General features: G+C 37.9%; 2 protein-coding genes across 2 annotated transcripts in view; both read left to right on the forward strand.

Moving 5' to 3' along the window:
- The window catches only part of LOC107562846 (disabled homolog 1-like), a 31,297-nt gene extending 25,672 nt beyond the window's left edge, over positions 1–5,625 (forward strand). The window contains exons 17-23 of the mRNA XM_016247589.1: positions 44–109; positions 336–395; positions 1,470–1,526; positions 2,034–2,133; positions 4,666–5,199; positions 5,279–5,388; positions 5,494–5,625. Coding sequence (XP_016103075.1) covers positions 44–109; positions 336–395; positions 1,470–1,526; positions 2,034–2,133; positions 4,666–5,199; positions 5,279–5,388; positions 5,494–5,625 — 1,059 coding nt within the window. The remainder of the gene's footprint in view (positions 1–43; positions 110–335; positions 396–1,469; positions 1,527–2,033; positions 2,134–4,665; positions 5,200–5,278; positions 5,389–5,493) is intronic.
- Positions 5,626–9,330: 3,705 nt separating this feature from the next.
- Positions 9,331–15,771, forward strand: LOC107562847 (uncharacterized). Its single transcript, XM_016247590.1, has 15 exons — positions 9,331–9,475; positions 9,700–10,513; positions 10,646–10,819; positions 11,844–12,264; positions 12,397–12,512; positions 12,597–12,622; positions 12,936–12,976; positions 13,100–13,138; positions 13,397–13,552; positions 13,968–14,002; positions 14,403–14,466; positions 14,556–14,590; positions 14,662–14,725; positions 15,368–15,447; positions 15,555–15,771. The coding sequence occupies exons 1-14, from the start codon at positions 9,467–9,469 to the stop codon at positions 15,438–15,440; spliced, it is 2,067 nt and encodes a 688-aa protein (XP_016103076.1). The 5' UTR covers positions 9,331–9,466; the 3' UTR covers positions 15,441–15,447; positions 15,555–15,771.
- The last annotated feature ends 4 nt before the right edge of the window (positions 15,772–15,775 follow it).

The following is a 15,775-nucleotide window of genomic DNA, read 5'->3' on the forward strand; positions in this document are numbered from 1 at the left end:
TCCATACGGGGCCTTTCTCATTTTCTTTCCTAACTCCTTGTAGTACATTGTGTTTGAAGCCGGACACGAGCCGCTCCGTGGCCACCAATCAGAGGAGAGCATTTACCAGGTACTTCCTCGAGCCACGCCCCTCTTCGCCCACACAGAAAGCGGAATCTAAAAATAGTTTTCCTATAATATTATCTCCCCAGATTTAAAATGTAAAATGTACAGTAATCTGTGAGCTTAAAAATACAGTACTCGATTTAAATACCTACAATATGCAGTGCACATATAATGAAATATTACTGAAGCATAGCAGGAGTCTTATGTTGTTAACTTGCTATAATTTTTAGGTCCCCACAAGTCATCAGAAAGACGGGATCTATGACGTTCCAAAACACCATCTTATGAGTGTAGGTTCTCTCACGTCTCAAACATTCGCTCAACCTTCCCGTCTCTTTTCTCCTTCAAACAAACCTCTCAATGTTCTCCCCCCTTCTTGAATTAGAAAATGTAACGTTTTTTAATCCTATAGCAAATCGATCAGTGTACTGAAAATATTTCATTGTTGTTGTTCATGTTACAAATCGTTCAGTATTATTTAAGGCAGCGATATTATATAAGGGGAACGGATGAGGGGAAATCACACAGAGGTTTGTTTTGAGGCTTCACCTCTAGTATGGATGTACTGCATGGGTTTAGAAAATGTTAATGTGACAATTGCAATGCATCAATGATGAGGATTTCTAATAGTTTTTTTTTAACCAAAAGAAATAAGGATTGGCTTTAAAAGACACTGTTATGATATGTTATGAATTTTTGAGAAAGAGTGATGTCTACCTAAAATTTCCAGAGCCTATTATTTATAACAACCTTACTAAACATTAAAGATCGGCATGCATTGCAAAACCCCAGACAGATCTACAGAAGTCAAAACAAAGCATTGCTTTCACCAGAATGAATCCATCTTAAATGATTGTTATCAGTCCATTTCACAGAGTGTTATTGCTTGTCTGTTCATTCAGTCGGAGCCTATCGAGTGCTTGGAGCTTTACTCACATAAATATCAGTCTCTCTGCTGCAATGTTTGCTCACACGTGCCAAACATTGATTTTGCTTGATTCTATGCACACCTGAGTCTTCTGGTGTGATTTGCTAGCTTTTCTATAGAACATGACTGTTGTGTTGGCTTTGTTTTTTTGTTTTGCATACACATTGGTTTCTGGTTAAAAGGTCATATATTTTAGTTTTCATCCACCTCGTTGCTTGCACCTTTTGTTTTGTTTTATTAATGTTTGTTGCTTGATTCCCTTCACTTGTTAGTGTCATTGATATGTCATTATGTCCTAATCTGATAGATCAATAACTATTCCACTGAAAAAAGTAATTAGTGATCTTGTTCAGATACTCTGTGTTGAGGAATGCTTTCCAGTACAGCATTACAGTATACTGTATCTTCTTTAACTTCCTCCCTGGCTGTCTTGCAGAATATAAACCAGTTTGATATTTTCGGTGACATGGCCACCCCCCCAGACATCCATTCTGTAAGTAAACCTCAAAATGAACAATCACCCATGTGGTTAGTCTCACTTTTAATGCAAACCGATTCCGATATTGGCTGCCGATTTTTATTTTATTTATTTATATATAAAAAAAATTATTTGTTGTTTGTTTGCTCTTACAGGCCGAACTGGCCTTAAACTAAAATGATCTATAGCCATTTGAAATTAGAAGCAACCGCTGCATTTTAATCACAATCCAAACAAAGATGCTATACCCATTTTAATTGTTAATTTGATTTAAATTAGATGGTATTATTTCAAGAATTAAAGCAAAAACAGAATAGTCTGACTTTAACGTTGTGAAATTACATAAGACAGACCCGCACATAAAAAATAAATAAATAAATAAAATAAAATGTAAAACCAATTGCGTGTGTTTGGTGCCAATTTATGTCTGGTCAAACGGTGCATCTATAAATTTTATTATGATACCATAATATAAATTATTTGTATACTCATACATCCAAAATTACATCAATGTCATCACAGATGCCAGCGTCGCCTGCTACCGCACTGGATCCTGGAAGAAGGCGACGTCAGCACCGCCCAGAACTCTTCACCCATTTTAGCCCACCGGCTGTGCCCTCAGGTAACAAGTCAAGTCAAATCAAGTCAAGTCACCTTTATTTATAGAGCACTTTATACAATACAGATTGTGTCAAATCAGCTTTACAGTGTTAAACAGGAAAAATGTGTGCAAAAGGACAATAGAAAACAGTCAGTTTATCAGTTAAAGTCAGTTCAGATATCTTCCAATAGTGTCTGTGCAGTCAAGTCAACAATGTTGCCAGAAATGATGTCCCCAACTAAGCAAGCCAAAGGCAACAGTGGCAAGGAACCAAAACTCCATCGGTGACAGAAATGGAGAAAAAAACCTTGGGAGAAACTAGGCTCAGTCAGGCGGCCAGTTCTCCTCTGGCCAGACAAAACCAGCATGGTGTGGTTTAATTCCAGGCTGCAACGCAAGTCAGATTGAGCAGAGGACTCGTCTGGTTCCCGTGGTCTTGTGCACCATATGAGGTGGCCGATGAGGTCTTCACAGGGGATCTGCCTCTAGGGTTCATCTAGTTGACATGGTCTCCGCTGACATTCGGGGCTGTAGAGGTCATCTCTAGGTGCTGATCCACCATCTGGACTGGATACGGACTGGATCTGGGTGACTGCAGTGACCATCTGATCTGGATACAGACTGGATCTGGGTGACTGCAGTGACCATCTGATCTGGGTACAGACTGGATCTGGGTGGCTATGGTGACCTCGGAATAAGAATGAGACAGACTAATATTAGTGTAGATGCCATTCTTCTTAAGATGTAACAAGTACATTAGGTGTTAGGGGAAGTGTTCCCCATTCCTGTTGACCTAATTAATGCAGCCTAACAATCCTTTAACAGATTTTAACTATAGAAAAGTGATTGTGTGTTATGTGTATGCCAGGTTAAAGAGATGGGTCTTTAATCTAGATTTAAACTAACTAAATGCCATGTTTAATAGGGAACCAGTGCAGTGTTGACAGAACCGGGCTAATATGGTCATACTTCCTGGTTCTAGTAAGAACTCTAGCTGCTGCATTTTGAACCAACTGGAGTTTGTTTATTAAGCACGCAGAGCAACTACTAAATAAAGCATTACAATAATCTAACCTTGAGGTTATGAATGCATGAATCAACACTTCTGCATTTGACATTGAGAGCATCGGTCGTAATTTAGAAATATTTATAAGATGGAAAAATGCGTTTTTACAAATGCTAGTAACATGACTTTCAAAGGAAAGATTGCTATCAAATAGCACACCTAGGTTCCTAACTGATGACGAAGAATTGACAGCACAGCCATCAAGTGTTAGACAGTGTTCCAGATTATTACATTCAGAGATTTTTGGTCTGATAATTAACATCTCAGTTTTTTTAACACCTTTTTTTCTCAGAATTTAGCAGTAGGAAATTACTAGTCATCCAGTTTTTTTTATATCAGCTATGCATTCTGTTAGTTTTGTGATTTGGTATGTTTCGTCAGGCCGCAAAGAAATATAGAGCTGAGTACTGTATCATCAGCATAACAGTGAAAGCTAACACCATGTTTCCTGATGATATCTCCCAAGGGTAACATGTAAAGCGTGAAAAGCAACGGTCCTAGTACTGAGCCTTGGGGTACTCCGTACTGCATGTGAACGATATAATACTGCTATGAATTGGTGACGGTCAGATAAGTATGATTTGAACCATGCCAATGCAAACATAATTTTCTAGTTTATTCAAAAGAATGTTGTGGTCGATAGTGGCGAATGAGCGCTAAGATCCAGTAGCACTAATAGAAAGATGCAACCACGATCGGATGATAAAAGCAGGCCATTTGTAACTCTGACGAGATCAGTCACTGGTTATGATACAGTCTAAATCTTGACTGGAAATCCTCACAGATACCATTTTTCTATAAGAAAGAACATAGTTGTGAGGATACTGCCTTTTCTAGTATCTTTGGAGAAAAGGGAGATTTGAGATCAGTCTGTAATTAACTAATTCTCCAGGATCAAGTTGTGTTTTTTTTTACGAGAGGCTTAATAACAGCCAGTTTGAAGGTTTTTGGGACATACCCTATTGACATTCATGAATTAATGATATCCAGAAGAGGATCTGTAACTTCTGAAAGCACCTCTTTTAGTATCTTAGATGGTATAGGGTCTAACATATATGTTGTTGGTTTAGAAGATTTAACAAGTTTATGCAATTCTTCCTGTCCTATAGCAGAGAATGAGTGGAACTGTTCCCCCAGGGAATCTATAGTACACTGTCTGATGCAATACTTTAGCTGACAGCTGCATGGTTATAATTTTATCTCTAATAGTATCGATCTCGGAAGTAAAGAAATTCATAAAGTCATTACTGCTGTGCTGTTGGGAAATGTCTATGCCTGCTGATGCTTTATTTTATTTTTTTCATTTAGCTACTGTATTGAATAAGTACCTGGGGTTGTGTTTGTTTTCTTCCAAAAGAGACAAAAATTAAGCAGACCTAGCAACTACCTGAGAGTTTATATTTCATCAAAGTTCAGATTTGTATGCAATTTTTTTAAATGAATGTTATAAATAAAACTCACTCTCAAAGGCTGTTCTTTTTTCTCAGGTTATATGACCATGGGTCATGCTCACTGGACCCAACAGTCGTTTGCTACCCAGGCTGCTCCGATGGCTTTTGGGGTTCAGGGACCATTGCAGGTTGCCCAGATGCTTCCTGGAGGTCAGCCTGTGATCTGGGGTCAGGCTAACCTCTTCCACTCTCCAGCCACGGGCCAGCAGCAATGGGCGTTCGTACCAGCCCAGACAGTTGGCATGGGGGCGCATACGATTCCAGCTGCAGTGCTTCAGGGTATGGTCCCCATAGCTGCCATGCGCCCCCACTCCTGTGAACCTCCTGAGACTTCATCAAACATTATAAGTCCTCAGCACTTTGTAGATTCTACAGTACAGCAAAGTGGATCTAAGCACGCCCTAAACAAGGACCCCCAGGAGGAAGCAATAGCTGTTCACATTTGCACAAGCAAACATGATGCCGAACTGCCCTCTGGGAAACAAGAAATGGACTGCTGTGGTGAGCTTGATCTTTCAGAGTTGAGATTGACTTCAGGGTCATCAATATCACCATCCCCATCTGATTCTTGTGAGTTTAACACACTACGTAGATTGAGGTTTATCATGTGACAGGCATTATTCCCATTCTTTTCGTTCTCTTTCCATAGGTGCTACTCCTGGTCTGGAGCAGGAAACCATGTCCCCAGCAGCTGTCTCCTCAATAGAATCATCGCTCCTGACTGCAAAAGACAGCTTAGTCAATGTGCCAGAAGTTTTGGTAATGGTTGCGTGTCATAACTGTTTATCAGCACGGCTGTGATTTGCCTATTGCTAAAGTCTGTTTTCGGTTTTCACCAATAATCCCATTCCCTATGTCTTACAGGAGGCTTGTGCTCAAATTCTTAGCACTGATGAGATACCACCAGATGCTCAGATAAACCTTCCAGACTCTTCACAGCTGGATATCCAAAGAGAGATGTCGGAACACTGTTGGGAATTGGGCTCCCTGTCCTAGGCAGGCCATCAACTTATATTATCTCTCTCTGCCTGTTACTAAGAGTGGAAACAGCTGTTCGTTATCAGACAATTGGCCCACTTTCTCCCCACTCATCTCCTTTTACAGACTCTACTCAGCCACACCCCTCCTGCCACACATGGGTTCCTGTTTCTCTTACGTCTGATACAGGGCTGTTGATGGCCGTTACCAATCTTTCTCTAAGGTGAAGGCCAAATATGGCCTTCCTGACTATACGGTCAATCAAGTAATTTACTTGATCCCCCACCGCTATACACCTACATTGAGATGTTTTGATGAGAAAAATGCTAGTTGACCAGCTTTGAAACAGCATGTGTCACACTGGATACATACTATTGCATATGTATACTCCAGCCAGAACCATCACTTGTCACCCAGAGCTGAGGTGTTCCAGGCAAGAGGAAGTGGTTGGTTAATCTGGATGTATATGCAGTAGGAAGCCAACCCCTTAAAGTCAATCATAGGTAGCAACGATAGGTAGAAAAATGGCGTCATTCAAGGTAGGGCCGTGATGACAGTCATCGTTCAGTCTCATAGATCTACAGTTCAGGAGGTGTTCAGAAACATTTTGGGTTGTGATGTCATAAAACGAGCACATTATATTAATATAGTTATGCATAAATAAACTAACAACTTTTGACAAAATCAAGTTCTCTTTGCACAATAATTTACTGAAGCTGGCAAAAAGGGGGAAAAGGCAAAAACTGGCAGATTTTAAAAGGCTAATGACAGATGTCACACTTTTGTCTCTCATGTCCATAAAATGCAGTATTTCTGAACTGTTGACTAAAGCTGTTTTTATGATTTCATCCTTAGGAAGAGTGTCTAAACATACAGAAAAGCACTGAGAAAATCCAGAAATCACAGTGATACAGATGGGACTTAACTATGTGTGAGCTCTGTGGGACATTTGACAAATACTAATAACTGATAGAAAGTTAAATCTATTTTAATAAATGAAGTGCACCTTTAGTTTGCGATGGACTTGAAAATAGGCTGTCTACCAGTATAGCCACCAACTATCTGAACTACTTCAGAAATATTTTTTGTAAAATAATAATAAACTGTCACAATATGAGAAATTGGATCAGTTAAATCCAAGTTTAACTGTGACGGACATCCAGCTTTGTCATTTCTAATGCACAAAATTACCTGTGAAGCTGTGTAGTTGCATTCTACATCTGGAGAAGCCAAAAACATTGGTTAAAATCATGTTTTGCTTTTCTCGGAAGGAATTGTATGGAATGTTGATATTGTGAAAACTATCAATGACCATCTGCATGACTTTTTTTTTTTTGAAAAGCAACTTGATGACATTCTTTTTTTAGATTTTATACAATGACATATGATGATTATTTAAAAAGGAACATTTTTAAATAATGTTCAAATAATGTGTGTATTATGATACTGTCAATGTTTTTGAATGACAAAATGTATTTGTTGAATTTTAAATCTCTGCTCTAGAGCTTTTGTTATAATATTTGCTTCACAGTGTTGCAAGCTCAGTGCAGTTCATAAGCAATACTGTAAACTGTATAAATATGTATCTTTTCAGGGTTGATGTTTGTTTAACTATACCGTTATTTTGCCTCCTCTGTGAATCCTGTGGTCCATAACGAGGGCTACAACTTTCACTCAATCAAGAAGTGTTGTAGATAAAGCAGTTCAAAGACAGTTACTGTCTGGATATCTTTGTTCATTTGTTTACAAAAATGTAACTTTTTTTTTTTGTATTGTAGTGATTTTCTCAAGTGATTATAATTTAAGAAAGACAAAGTGCCATTTTATTATTTCTTATTCTGTACTAATCAGACACTGTAATGATGCATTTTAGTTTGCCTTATTTTGTCAACTAAAGAGAAAGAGAAAGAGAGAGAGAGAAATCAATGAGAAATCCAGAAGACTAACAGCAAATCAACTGAAATAAAGCAAATTATTTCACATTTATGTCATGTTGATTAGATGTACTTATGTTTACAACAGTCTTGATGTCATTATTTTAGTTTTTTATTAAAGATAAGGTATTATTAGCATCTTATAACTGACAAATATGCTTGAGGACATACTGAATAACCTGCCGTCATTATGAGTGTTCACCATAAGGATTTTTCTTTCCTCCAACATAGGGCACCTTTCCTGCTGCACAGGTTAATTATGGCAACAAACTGTATTCATGTCCAGTCATGAATAGAGAGGTGACACTTATTCAGCACATGCTCAATAAAGTTCATTTTCTGAGAAAAAAGGAGTCATGCAATTATTTCACTTTGTGAGAACAGAAATCATTTTGAACAGATTTTTGAATGTCCAGTAATTTTCTTCTGCTGTATACACTTTTGATGGTTTTGTATGCAAACTCATTTCTGTTTTATCTCTTTGTAGATACACTATGTAACGTTTGGCCCTCTTGTGGTTGAAGCACCCACTATTACAGTGGGTATAGAAAATAATCACCCCCCTTTAAAATAATCACATTTTGTTGCTTTGCAGCTAATTACAGCCTTTAGTCTGTTGGGATATGTCTCTACTAACTTTACACATCTAGACTTGTCCATATTTGCTCGCTCTTCTATGCAGAACTGCTCAAGTTCGGTTCAATTTGATGGTGAGCGTTTGTGGACTGCAGTCTTCAAGTCATTGCACAGATTTTCAGTGGGGTTTCAATAAATCTATACTCTGTATACTTCTGTAGAGCCAATAAACTAAACCCAGCCATAATGAAACACACCCAAAGCAACCAATCAAGGTCTTTAGGGCGACAAAATATGGTAACGTGGCACAATATGAAAAGCTCCTAAAATTAGGTTTATATTACCTGTTGATTGATGATTGTAGTAACTCATCAGGAAATCTGGCAGATATATGGTGACTGAAACATATGATAAAACAATTCCAAATGTACAAATAGAAAACACAAATTTGCACATAGCTGAAATAGTTGATTTTAGATTGATCTGAGACTTAGGTCCAAGTCTACAAACTGTTTGTCAGCATTATTAATGATTGACAGGGTTTTTGGGGGGAAAACTCTTAAAACTCACTTATGCCCAGAACGCTCCACCTCCAAGCAAATACATGAACATGAAGAAACTTCATCAACTTTGTCATGAACAAGTAGGCACTAAATCAAAACAGATGATTAAAGTAATTATCACCAGATTGCAAGTGCATATTTCACTTTGCATATTGCCCCCAAAAAGCAAACAAAACAAAAACAAAACCGGATAAAATACCATAACATTAATACAAACATTTCCTGCAATCATAAGCACAACACGGATCCATGTGTAATTCCAAATAGGGTTAAAATCAATGCACAGATAAATTTATATATTATACAATTTATAATAAATACAACCTGAGATATTTTTCTGATTATAATGTCCTAAGTGGTTCTGTCACTGTTTTCAAGCTAAATACAATCCTACTCTGTTGAAGGCTTGGCTCATGAATATTAATTAGGTTGCGTGTGCGTCGCCAGGTAGTCCTGATTGGACAACATAAAGCATAAGCATGTTAAAACCAACAGTGGGCGCCTGTAGCGGGCAAATAAAATAACCCTCGTGATATATATTATATAAGCATGTAGATTATTTTATTTGTCCGCTGCTGGCGCCCACTCTTTAACGTTTCTATTTTATCCAATCAGATAGGACTACCGGTCGACGCACACGCAACGTAATTAATATTAATGAGCCTTCAGCAAATTCGTACCTGGTTTAATCAATCAGTAAGAACAGTGTTCCGCTGTGCGAGTGTTTTGAAGATATTATGTAATATTTATGCACTACGCGCTTGGCCAAGGAGAATTTAAACGAACATGGAAGAGGTAAACTAATTGTTTGGGATAAACAACAAAAACACCAAACATGTCTTATTTTGCCAAATAGATGTTGTTGAGCAAAAGCACGCTGTGTTTTGTTGTAATGCTGTTGTACTTCATTTTATATTAAAATGCATGATTTTCAACAATACTACGCTGTCCCTTATGAGCTTAAATGTATATTTGTCAATGCACTGATGAGATCTGTTCTCTTTATATGTTGGTTATAGGAAGCCTGCACCAATTTCAAATCCATAAGAGCAAAGTTCCAGAAAGAGATCCAGGTGAGGTACAGACCTGCGCTTCCCGAGAAACCCAAACGCCTCCCGACCTCTGCTGTAGGCCGCTCTGGTCTGATAACCATGAGCTTTTCTTCAGCTGTGGAAGCCAAGAAGGCCAGTCAACCCCGGGTCATTGTGAGAGAAGACCTGAAAACACCTTCAGGAAAACGCCCTGTATCGTTCCCAAGCACAACATCGGGAGATGGGCCCAACAGGCAGTCACTTAAAACGTGGCATTCGCCCCTCGTGTTGCCGCTTTCAAGCGAGCCAAAGCATGACTCTTCCGCACCTCCTTCAAAGAGCATCACCTCGCCTCTTAAATGCATCATGAAACCAATTCCTACACCTTTCAGCTTGACTAGAGTTTCAGTGTGTGGCAGAGAAATTGGTAAAAACGGTCTGGGGCTTGTGAAAAAAAGTGGTGCTTTTAATGTTCAGATGCAAGAGTCCACCCTAAAGACTGCAAGCACAGAAGCTGTGGAGGTCCAACAGAAGATGGTGTCAAATCCTGGATTGCTGGATCATCCACCTTCACCTAATGATTCACTGACAGATTCATCTTCTGGAAGTGTTACTCATTTCTTTGACCAGCATGTCCTGAGCACACTAGAGAAAGCCAAGAGGAAGCTCTGCTACAAGAACCTGTTGGTGTGCGGCAGACCAAAGGGCTTCTACTCTAGTAAAGCACAAGCGCAGCTCGCAGAAAGTCCTGGAAGTTGTCACCAAGAGACTTCTCCATTGAAGATTAATGGAGCATCAAAGAGTAAGTTGCAAATCTTTTGCATGGATGCATATGAAGGTTTGCAATTTCATGCATGATACATAATGTAAAGTTACTTTAATGTAAGACCTGAGGAATGTGTCTTTATATCTTGCACCTGTTGTTGTGCCTTAGTCACTGTAATGGAGCAAGGTGGAGTCATGCAGTCTGAGAAAGCATGCAAACCTCTGCCTGATCTGGCAACCCTAGGCCCTTCGCCCTCAAGGCCGCCAAGACCCCCACATGTGGATCTGAGCAAATATAAGACTGGATTTCACACCAGTGACCCAAGCGAAGCACTTACTGTTGGTTTGTAGAAGCTCATTCACCTACCTTTCTTCTTTTGTGATGTATTGTTCTTTGATGTTTGCTCATATATCAGTGAACCTCTAGACTGAATACTGTGTCTTTGAGATTAATTATCTGCAGTAGCAACCCAGAAATGGTTAAAAAGCTTTCTCAGCAAGGCTGTATTCATTTGATAAACAATGCAGTAAAACAGTAATATTGTGAAATATTAGTACAATTTTCTATATGAATACATTAAAAAAAAAACAATTTGGCAAAGCTGATTTTTTCAGCAGCCATTAATCCAGTCTTCAGTGTCACATGATCCTTCAGAAATCATTATCAGAATGTTAAACGCATATTTTGTTTAAAAAATATTGATACACTAGAGCAAGTAATATTTAAAAAAAAAAATGAAAGGAAGAAATTAATACTTTTATTCAGCAAAGATGCATTAAATTGATTAAAAGTGACAGTAAAACATTTATAATGTTATAAAAGATTTATTTTTTAATAAATGCCGTTCTATTGAACTTTCTATTCATCCAAAAATCATGGTTTCCACAAAAATTCTAAGCCGCAAAAACTGTTTCCAACATTAATAATTAGAACCATTATTAATAAGTGAGCTACAATATCCACATTATCCTTCAGAAATCATTCCGAAAATGCTGAAGATTCAGCTACGGTATGCCATCACAGGAATAAATTACATTTTAAAATATATATTTTGAGAAAGTTCTTTCAAGGCGTAATATTTATTAATGTTTTACTGTATATTTGATTTAATAAATGCAGCCTTGGTGAGACCAGCCTTGGACTTTAGACCAGCATTTGCACCCCTACTAAAAAACAAACAAATAGATCATTAGGCTAACTGTAGGATTTTAACAGTTGCCAAAATATCAGCTTGCTGCATTAATACACTGAAGAATGTGATCTCTGTTAAACAGCTTGAAACACTGATCCATTCTGAATTATTTCATATCAAGGAAACGATTTCAGTCTTGTTCTTTGTTACATTTTTTTCTTTCTTTCTTTCCAGAATCTGCACCCGAGGCTGAGATTGTGGCCACTGCTAATGCATCACTCGAGGACGCAAGCGTACCTCCCCCCGATTTTCCAGATTTTGACATTTCTGCACCAGAAGCCACAGACAGTAATGCCATAAATCTGGCGGCTCTAGATTTAGAGGCCACTGAATTTCCAGGGTTTGATTCGTTGCCTCCGCCTCCACCACTGCCAGATGAAGACGATGGCCTGCATTTACAGGCTGTTTTGGTCCAGCGTTGTCCGAGTCATTTTGGTCCAAAGCAGTCAGAAGACGCTCTGTGTCAGTCTTTAGAGGACGCAGGAATCTTGACGTCTGCTACAGAACCAGTGACCTTTGACCTGAGAATGAATGGATCGCACGCCTCCTTCAACCTGAGCGCTGAACACCAACTTCCATCAGAACCAATGCAAAAGTATACGTTTAATTGATCTGGTTATGTGATATGTTCCTGAAATCATTGCATGCATGACTTTAAGGTTGTATTCTCTGTGATTTTCATTATACTGCAATCAAGACGGATCAGATGTGTTCTTTTTTTCCTCAGTTCTTCTCAACAAAAGCGTTTCCATGAAAGCTTTGATAATGTTTATGAGGATGTGGAAACAGTCCCTAGGTTCTCTTTTGCTCAGAGCTCTTATAAGTGTAAAGGGGCTCCTAAAAGTGAGTATTATGCTAGCAGGACTGTTTAATTTACAGAAAATGTATGGTTTATGGAAAATGTGATTTATGTGTTTTCCCTTTCAGATCCGTATGCCGATAATGGCCATGTGGTGAGTGGTTATTTCTTATAATTGGCATTTATTAAATTAAGCTACAGATATAGTTTAATTTACTATGTTTAATGTATAATATCATTTACAGATCAATATTATGTTTGGTATGTTATGTAAGACGCCATATATGCTGACAATTTTTTTGAATAGCTGCTTGATATGAAATGATCCTTGAATTTGTTCAGAAAAGTGGGAAACCTGTTTTGGGAATCTATTTTTGATCATGGACAAAGTTTATTGTTCTAATGCGTATTAGTCAATGCTAATAGTCTTAATATTGGTTATGTTGATCTCTTAATTTGTTTGACAGAAAGAAGAAACATGGAGGAATATTTGGCATGTCACTCAATGGTTTGTCAGCATTTATTTCACTCTAATCTTGTCTATAAACGGAAGATCAATTTGTTTTCGGGTGCAGTCCACACAGTTTAAAATATACTGAATATGCTTTATTAACTCTTTTCATTTTTGAAGGTCTAATGCAGCTGAAGATCAAAATGGCCAACATGATGGGTATTATGATTTTCATTTTTTGTTGAGTGAACTCCGCAATGTCTTGCCTTGAATGCCATTATTTTCCAGCAAAAGTGTGTATGGATTTATAGCTATATAATTTCCAGATACCAGAAAATATGTATTTTTTACAATTTTGTAAATGGGAAAAATATATATCCATCTATCTATACACTCTAAAAAATGCTGGGTTAAAAAGGGACAAACCCAGCTATTGGGTTGTTTTGACCCAGCGGTTGGGATGTTTTGAGTTGGCAGGCAAATGTCTTTATTCTGTTTTCGTGTTATAGATGGCTACATATCTGTGATGAATGTGGAGTTGAACATTAAGGAGATGCTTGAACTCGGAAAAAAGGTTTCGCAGGCTGCCGGCCGAGGCCAAACCAATGGAGATGACCTTAGTGTCAGCAGCAGGTAAAGAACACAATGAACCTACGGTACAATAGTCAACATATTCATACCTAGAAAAACATGCATTATATGCATTAACTAACAAGTTAGCTTGGGTTAATATCAATAATATAAAAATTTTTGAAGCATGATAATTTTAGGGAAAGTGTAAAACTACTTGCAGTTGCTTATAACTTTTTGGCCAGTGACAGGACACTTAACCCTAGAATATGCACATCATAAATGTGTATAGTTTTTAATTCTTAACTTGATTATGGATAATCACTATAGTGACTAAAAGGAATTCAGTGTCCATACAATGTTGCTTCCCAAAACTGAAGTGTTACTTATTGCATCTCATGATAAAAATCGAAATTAGTATAACTATTATTACTATTAACTGCAACAATGACTATTTCAAAATGTGTTATATTTGCAGGTCCTCTCATCAGAATCTTGTGTTTACAAGTAGCTGTAAGTTTTCTCCTCTATTATTTTCTTTATGAAGTCATGGTCAAAAGTATTGGCACTTTATTTAAATGCACAATTTTCTCAACAAATGAATTGACTTGTTTATTTTTGCTTAGTTGTGATATTTGCATGCTTATAGGTTTAAAAATATACTTCTGTATATGTGTGTGTGTGTGAGAGAGTATATTGTACTTTTCACTTTATTATGCATGAAAGACATAAATGTTTATACCAAAATATGTTTTCATTTGACTTTCTGGATGAAATTGTAGATTTGGAAAAAGTGCATTGGTGCCAGTATTTTGGGCTGCCGCTGCAGATGTCCTGATGCATGTCAATACATTATCAAAAAATGTGCATGTGGTGTATATTAAGCTCTTTTCTTTTCTATGTGTTCATCCAGTCACTGATGACAGTGAAGAATGGATGTATGAAGATGACACACTGTCGCTATCAGCTGAAAATTTGTGAGCCTGAACTTCATAAAATGGTTCTGAACTGTTCATCTGAATTTTACACAGATCTCTAGAGTTGTTTCTCATTTTTCTCGTTCTAGGAGTCAGATCAAAGCTACCTCTATGCCTGAGATGTGTAAGTATGTGTTTTTACTCTCTCAGTGTTGAGTATTGTGGCTGTTCATCATGTTTCCCTTCTCTCCTCAGTTGATAGCAACTCTTCTGCTCATCATCCTTCCAGCGATTGGAGTATTGAAGACATGCAGACACAGTGAGTAGTTTGACGCTACAGATAAACACACAGCTGCATAAGCATGTGTTCATGTTCGGTCTGTGTACACAAATATTTGAAGACAATTCAAAGAAATACTCAGTAGTAACCAAGATATTTTTATGTGCTCTGTTCTTCACTTCTTTCATTGAACATTTGCACCTTTTCCAGCAGCACTGACACTTTTTTTTCTCTCGCATTGATTTCTTACGGGTAATGATAAACATGTATTTTTATGGGTCATTTGTTGTGCAGTATCTTCTGAGCTCTTGTCTTTTCCACTGAGACCTAATTAAACCTGTTTTTCTTTGCATAACAACCTGACACAACACAAGGGATATTAAAGGGTTAGTTCACCCAAAAATGAAAATTAGCCCATAAAATACTCACCCTCAAGTCATCCTAGGTGTATATGACTTTCTTCTTTCAGACGAATCCAGTCGGAGTTATATTCAAAATCGTCTTTGATCTTTCAAGCTGTTTAATGCCAAAACGTAATAATCACTTGAATCTAGCTTGCGCTCACTGTTGTCTCTCCGCTTTATAATACTTAATAATCTCTAAATAATCGAGTTTTACATCATTTAAAGACACGGTGACGGCAAAGCCTGCCGTGTGTGATCATGTCTGTGTTCGTGACAGAGAGGCAGAAAGCTTCCAGTTTGCAGACATTGATCTCCTGCCGCCTCCAGCTCTTTACGCCGACTCTCTGTGAGCCTCTGGTATGTTTCAGCATGTCTTCTGATGTTTGCAGGATCGTTAGTAGATCAGCCACTGAAAGAAATTGGAACCAGCAATACGTACTCTAATTATATTTTTTTCTCCACAGTGCATCGTCAAGGACATCCTCATTTCTTCAAGAAGCGTTGTTTGAAAACTAGCTATCTAGCGCTGGCCTTAGTCTTCAGATCATCAAATCAGACTTAATTCTCAAATACAACTAATGCTTAAGCGGCGGTAGATTGAGGATGGATAACAGACAATGCCAGCTTAGGGGTTTTAATGAAATGGGGGTGTGGCACTTATTCATTTGAGCTATTAAATTGCAAC

Source organism: Sinocyclocheilus grahami, unplaced genomic scaffold (genome assembly GCF_001515645.1).
Source record: "Sinocyclocheilus grahami isolate Dianchi unplaced genomic scaffold, SAMN03320097.WGS_v1.1 scaffold844.1, whole genome shotgun sequence".
NCBI lineage: Eukaryota > Metazoa > Chordata > Actinopteri > Cypriniformes > Cyprinidae > Sinocyclocheilus > Sinocyclocheilus grahami.

Coding starts and splice junctions, on each gene's coding strand:
- LOC107562847 (XM_016247590.1), top strand. Junction 10,514..10,645: donor GATTAATGGAGCATCAAAGA/GTAAGTTGCAAA, acceptor GTTGTGCCTTAG/TCACTGTAATGGAGCAAGGT. Junction 12,513..12,596: donor GTGTAAAGGGGCTCCTAAAA/GTGAGTATTATG, acceptor TTTCCCTTTCAG/ATCCGTATGCCGATAATGGC.